The sequence below is a fragment of the Glycine max genome, chromosome 7 (genome assembly GCF_000004515.6).
Source record: "Glycine max cultivar Williams 82 chromosome 7, Glycine_max_v4.0, whole genome shotgun sequence".
In the NCBI taxonomy this organism is placed as follows: domain Eukaryota; kingdom Viridiplantae; phylum Streptophyta; class Magnoliopsida; order Fabales; family Fabaceae; genus Glycine; species Glycine max.
In genome coordinates this window covers 36,537,299-36,544,265 of record NC_038243.2, presented here as the reverse complement: position 1 = coordinate 36,544,265, position 6,967 = coordinate 36,537,299, and the positions used below count along the sequence as shown (strand labels likewise).

At 32.0% G+C, this 6,967-nt stretch overlaps 1 protein-coding gene across 1 annotated transcript; it reads right to left on the bottom strand.

Annotated features, from left to right (window-relative positions):
* Window positions 1–4,508: 4,508 nt before the first annotated feature.
* Window positions 4,509–6,676, bottom strand: LOC100803874 (polyphenol oxidase II, chloroplastic). The gene has a single exon (XM_006583745.4). It carries the CDS (start codon window positions 6,500–6,502, stop codon window positions 4,688–4,690), a length of 1,815 nt encoding a protein of 604 aa, XP_006583808.1. The 5' UTR covers window positions 6,503–6,676; the 3' UTR covers window positions 4,509–4,687.
* Window positions 6,677–6,967: the final 291 nt, after the last annotated feature.

Sequence of the window (6,967 nt, the reverse complement as noted above, 5' to 3'; positions counted from 1 at the left end):
GCTCAGTGTGAGGTTTAATGGACTGGAACATTTTATGATGTGCTCCCCGTTGCATGCTTTTCTGGGGGATATCATACATATTTATTCTCACTAGTACTGCTGCTACCTCCTGGCCCTGCTTATTCATATTTATATTTATTGCTTCCTTGGATGCCTTAAATTAATATGTTTTTCTCCGTCTAAGTTAGTATTTTTTAATTTTTTTTAAATTTATTTTTTAAATTTTATTCTTGTAAATTTACACTTTTTTATTTTAATTTTTATAAGATATTTTACTTTTTTTAATCTTTTTCACCAGATGCACTCTAACTTCCTCCTGTGTCTCTGTTGCTTCAATAACTACCAACAAGACAAAACATAGTTAGGAGAGGGGTAAAGAATTTAATAAAACATTTTGTAAAAAATCCAATTTTATTCGTTATTTTTTAACAATTTTTCTTAAAAACACTTCACTTGACTTTTATTCGTTACAAATAATTAAAATTTTCTTACTTTTTAACAATTAATTGATCAAATTTTTTTACCAATTGTATTTTATGAAATATACTAATTAAGTTGAATTTTATTCGATACAAATAATTAAATTAAATATATTCTTCTGTCACGTGTCTTATTGTGTTTCATCATATTCCAGTTATTTTCGTTAGTACTTAAAATCCTTTTCATCTTTTACTTTCTTCTTAAACTAATAACTCCATCTGTACATGACAAATGTATCTTAAATTGTTTGTTTTATTTTTAATAATGTAATACAGAAAATAGTACTCTTTGCACTCTAAAGAGTCTTTATATATTTATCAACTAATTATAAATTCGCATGTATATAAGGTGGATAAATTTTACAAAAATCATCTTCAAATTCATATCTACAATGATTTTTAATTAGTTAATTGATAATGTGTAAAAAAAATTACATTAACACTGTATAAAAATTAAACCCAACACATTAATATTATTATGTGTTTTTATGAAAGGAAATATAATAAATTAAAAGAAACAATATATTTTTAATCTCTATATATACTTTCAATCAAACGTGAACAAGGTCTATATATTAATATATCGTAAAAATTGGTCCTCAATTTTTTTTTATTTTTAAAAACATCAATTTAGTTTTCCATTTCTAAAAATTCATCATGTTGTTATAATAATTACAAATTGACATACATAAAAAGTTGATTGCCAATAGGGTCTGGCATCATATTTTGCTGTCCTGGTATTTTTAATTATGCCTCTTCCTCAAAATTTATACTAGCATTTTTTTCCATTTCTTCTTTCATAGCTCAAGTTTGAAGAAGAAAAGAGTATGGATTTTTGTGTGGTCGCTTTCGAAACAAAGAAATGAGACCTTTCTTTTAAATAAATAAACAATGTAATAGTTTGTCTATATTGCATATAGGATTAAATTCCTGTCATGGAAATGGATGTTGGCCAAAGGTAATAAAAGGATATGCTTATTTTCAAATATAGTTTGTTAATCCTTCTGCTTATGGCTAGATTTTAGCAGCATTCAGGATTGGTTCATTTCATCTAAATTTTGGGATGGCCTGATGGAATCTGTTGTAGTGTATGTTCAGCAAGAATATATATGGTTCATAAATATAGTAAATTGGAATCTATATATAGAATGAACTTAATCATCTCGGGGTTAGATGTATGGGTGGGGCAGTAGATAACCATAGTTCTGCGCGGATTTTTTCAAGGGGTTCTTCATCTGAAGCATGCCTTAACTCGGTGTTGCTGAAGGGGTTGGGTTTGCTTTATTGATTAAGGAGTGCTGGTGTAAGTCTTTTTTCGGTCCATTTTTAAGTTCCTCTAATTTTGAAATACATCACTTTTGATTTGAAAGCGCTATCTAATAACGTTCAGATAATGCTATATTTAAACTTTTCAGGCTTAAAAGTGGTATATTTCAAAATTATAGAAATAGAAAATGAACCCAACTGGTTTTCGCACTCTTGCATGTTCTAAACTCAATATTCTTAGGTTGTTCAACTAGTATAGAACCTGCAACATTGTTGAGAATATTGATTTCCTGATATTAGGTTTTTAAACTTTTTTTTCATTTTTAAATACATCTTTGATTTTTTTTATGTTGATTATTTGTTAATGACCAAATTAATAAACTTAGGAATCCATTGAAAAAGAAAAATTATTATCCGATCCTAAGAATTTTGAAATTATTGATGACCATGAGCATGCTAATTAGATATTGGAAAAGTCACCATCATTCTTAACTAATGGTAAGATTAATGCATTACTTAATGATTCACCCTCGCAAATATGGCTATCCAATCCATTTCAGATGACATTGGTAAGTTCTTGTTTATAACTTTTTTTTTTTTTTAATTGATGACACCAGTAGATGTTAGTTGCTAACTTATATTTACATTAATATTGTCTAAGATGAATTACATTTGGATGATGGATGAAGATCGATGATATAGGATGCTATGGAAAATTTGAACCAAAATGGAAGTTATGTTGGAGAAAGTTATGATTTCATGGATGGCGAGCAAATAAGAGTGTCTCAATGTGATTATGTCACTTTGACTTATTGAACATAAATACATTATTTGTTATTATAGTTGTTTGGAACTTTATAAATATGTGACTTTCTTTTTTAATTATGACTTATGTCTTTTTTGTTAAAAGAAAAAAGCAAAGATTAATATACTTTTAGATTTTCTATGACGTCTCTAATAATTTTGGGAATTTTGATACTATTAGTTTTTTTTACCAATAAAATTACATGTAATTTTCTCTTAAATTTTTTTTTGTTTTTCAAATTAGTCCATGTTTATGTGATTAAAGGTATGATTAAAGATAACTTTAAAAGTTTGAACCCTAAAATATTTTTAGTTACTTTTAACTCTTTTTATAAAAAAATAATATCAATATCATTCATTGTTTATGTGAAAATATCAATATTTAATGTTTTTTTTGTGGTGATCCCATCAGCATTACTGTTCAACGAGTCTTTGTATTGTTGTTCATCTGTTCTCTTTCTGCACTATGTTAATTATAAAATGGTTTCAAAATCGTTGTTAGAATTTTTTTATAGGTTGTGAGAAATTAGAAAAACTGTGAATTTTGTCCTCCCCTTTAATGTAATTAATGCACAGTCGATTGTGGATAAATTAATAAAAACATCTTTACAGTGTGTTTGAATGTAGTATTTAATCAAGTCAATTCATTTTTTTTAGTGAATTTGAAATACTCCTATCATAATTTAATTGTTTGGATAGAAGATTTTAAAGAATTTAAATTTACATCAATTTTTAAAAATAATTTTAATAGACTAAAATAGTAGGAATTGAAATTTCACCTAATTGGTAAGAATTTCAAATTCTCTCCTCTCACACACTAGTCCTTTGTTCTCTCTCAACACGTTTTGTGTTCCTATGGTGTTGGTGACCTTTTCACGCTGCCACCATCCTGAACCTTCATGTTGAAATTTTTATTGAAAAAATGACTAATATTATTTTTATTTAATATTGAAATTTTAAGTTTTAAATAAATATTTTAAAATGAAATTTTGAATTTCATTGAAATTAAATTACTTCATCCAAACAAAATATTTATTAAATGGAAAGAATTTAAATCAAGACAATTAAAATATTATGTATTTGAATTTCTTATAAATTTTCAAATCCTTCATCCAAATAGAAGGTTAAGGTTAAAGAAAGGGACGAAAAAGAGTACTCATACGAATATTGAGGTCTTACATTTAAAAAATAAATAAAAGTGTTAAAAGTAATTAAAAAAAATTAGGATTCAGACTTCTAAAGTTATCTTTAATCATATTATCTAATTTAAAAAAGTTACAATTTTAAAATCTTTAAAAATAATAATCTAATACTAATTTGAAGAAAAAATTAATAGAAAAATGACATATAAATTGATTGGTTAAGAAATTAATATTATCAATTGCATACCCTTTTTTTTCAGCAAAACAAATACTTTATAAACATATGATGGGCATAAGAAATACCGTATAGTACACACAAAAAAAAAACTGGTAGATTTTGTACAACCTCCTATCCTCGCCAGCCTGTGATGGTTAATTAGTTAGTATTTATGATATGAATCAGAAATATTTAATAACCATCAATACCTCCAAGTAAACTACACACTCAACCAATCAAGAAACAAACTCTCCTTTCCTTATTTAAACCTGAGCTATAAAACAAGAATTGGAAAAAATACGGGTATAAATACTGAGGAATTGGCATAACATACCAATATAGCTAAAAGTATGATACCACGACCTAGCTAGAGGCAAAACTGCAGTGAACATACAAGTGTATGTATAGTTGTAGAGTCATCAATAGAAGTGAACATATTCACTAACATGGGTGGCAAAGCATTTCTTCGAACCAAGTTATCTTTCTTCGTAGTTTGGTTAACTAATAGTTAAACTATTCTTTTCATTCATTCTTTTCCATTAATATATATTAATTAAAAGGAGATTAGGAGTTATATTGTATTATAAACAAATGTAACAATAAAACAAACAATTTAACAAACATTTATTATAACAATATCATAGTATCCCTCAAAGATGAAAGGGATCTATTAAGTTCCAAGGCAAATAACTACAACACACTAATTAAGAAACAACAAATGACAAATAGAGTATCCCCGGAGAAACAAACCCTAGCAGTAGCACACACATAATTTAGATTTATTCATCGTCTACCTCAGGATAAACACGCTTTATCCTTACGTCCTTAATTGTAACAGGCTTGTCTCCATATATGGGAGCCAGTGTGACAGAAATACTATCATCGTCTTTTGTTACTCCCAAGTCTTTCAACTGATACGTTAATGGCAATTTGAAAGAAGCTCTGGTGATGTTGTTATGGTTGACATGCGGCGAGTGAGGCAAAGTCACAAAGCTTCCCGCAAACTCTGAATCCTGGGGTCCAATCTCATTATCGCCTTGGTCGTTGATGAACACATCAAACCTCACACCATCAGTGCTATCGTACTCAACATCTATCACTAACACCTCTTCTACGCCTTCTTCTTCTTCATTCTCGTTCCTGGATCGCGGCTTCGGCCTCTTCACGTTTGTACGCTCAATGGATTCCAGAAGGAGAGGGAGCTGTAATGTCTTGAATGTTGAAGCTTCTGGTTTTGAACGAAGGGGAATAATCTCCTTCTTTGGTTTGATGAGTTCCCCAGCCAACAGCCATGGAAGGTCAACACGTTGGTAATCATACCCCATCTTCTTGGAGTCGAGGCAGTCTTTGACCTTCACACGCACATAGTTACTGTTCTCGTCGTAGAAGAAGAAACTGGATTCCAACCATTCGTCACTTTTGTGATCAAATCTTCTTCCATCCAGCAATTCTGTCTTCCATATGTTCCACATCCTATCGACGTTTGAATGGTGAGCAAAGAAAATGGGATCTCTTGCAGCCGTAGCCAACAACCCCATGTCGTGGTTAGGTTTTTCTAATTCACCGGTCCAGCTGTGGACAGTATTGTGCAAAGATTCCAGAGATCCAAAGTGTTTCTTAGGATCAGAACCAACTTCGAATGCTGGCCCGAGGAAGGAGTCTGGGCTAGAGTTGGTTTTGCTTGCAACTGCCGTATAAACTTTTATCAAGTTGTTGACGATCAAGTTGTCGACGATCGAGTTATTCTTTTTCACCACTGGCGGCCATATAATTGTTTGAGGAGGTTTCACAGGAGAATGGTCCTTCTTGTAGTCTAGGTCGATGAAAGCATTTACATGATCGCTATTCCTGTGTTCGTCGTAGAGAGGTGAACTTTTGTCTGTGAAAATGGGAGGGATTCTCATGCCGGCGGGATTGTCCCAGTTCCAAAACGGAAGAGCGAAAGTGGGGTCATCGATCATCTTCCCCAAGATTTTCTCATAGAAATAGAGATACCAGCGGTGCCAAGGAAAGAATATCCAGGAGCCGTGAACGTCAAGCTTGTAGTCAGCGAAGCCCTTTTGATTATAGCCGCGACCATCGCAGTAGGCACGGTGGACATTGGCCTGTTGCATGAAACTGCGAGGATCATCAGGTGGAAGGTCTTGCATGCGCCTCACGGCTTCCTCGTACTTGGCTATGTAATCATCAGTGACCAAATGAGCAGCTGGTCTAATTCGAAGGGGTAATGTCTTGTCATCGTGTGGAGGGAGCTCGTAGTCTTTGAAGGGGGGTGGTGGGCAAAAAGGGTCTTTTTCTGGGTCCGGTTGAACGCAGTTAGTTGGATCTGGAGGCGACAATGAAGCACCAAATGCAGAACCAGTGTTGTTACTTGTGAGACTTGTTGTAGCACCATAGAGTCCTCCAAGGCCGATCAGAATGTCCCTCCTATTTCTAGGGTTACCATTGCATGCTACTTCCCAAGCATGACGCCGTTTTGTTGCTTTGCTAGGTTTTTTAGACGGTGGGAACATGCATACGGAAGAAGAAATGGGAATGGATGCAGACAGGTTCAGGAGGGACCAAAAGGATGGATGTGATGTAGAAGAAGCCATGGTTAATCATTTGCGTATTTCTCTTCTGAGATATTATTGTCTTTTATAGTAAGTTTGAGAGAGAAAATGAGGTGAAAAAATGTACTATTAAAATTATTTAATATATTGGGCCATTGGTTAGATGACCATGTCCCCATATGTCCGAATAAAGATTCATCCCTAACTATTACAATTATTATCACTTTTATCATCACAACTTTCATCTTTATAGTTACCTACACCAATGACGAGTAATATTCATATTGATATTCGACCAAAATGTGTATTTTTCTTCAAGATGAGAACAAATACTTGCAAGTATGCATATTCTTAGCATCCCTACTCATGACATTTGTATTAGTAGGTATTTTAATTGTGAGTCGTGAAAAATTTAAGTTATCTATCTCCACCTAAAGGTTCTAAAGTAATGTGAGTTTCCAAGGACTAAAGGGTTTGAATTGTCTCATTATTAATTTTGGCACAATT

Coding starts and splice junctions, on each gene's coding strand:
- LOC100803874 (XM_006583745.4), bottom strand. CDS start 6,502: ATGGCTTCTTCTACATCACATCCATCCTTTTGGTCCCTCCTGAACCTG.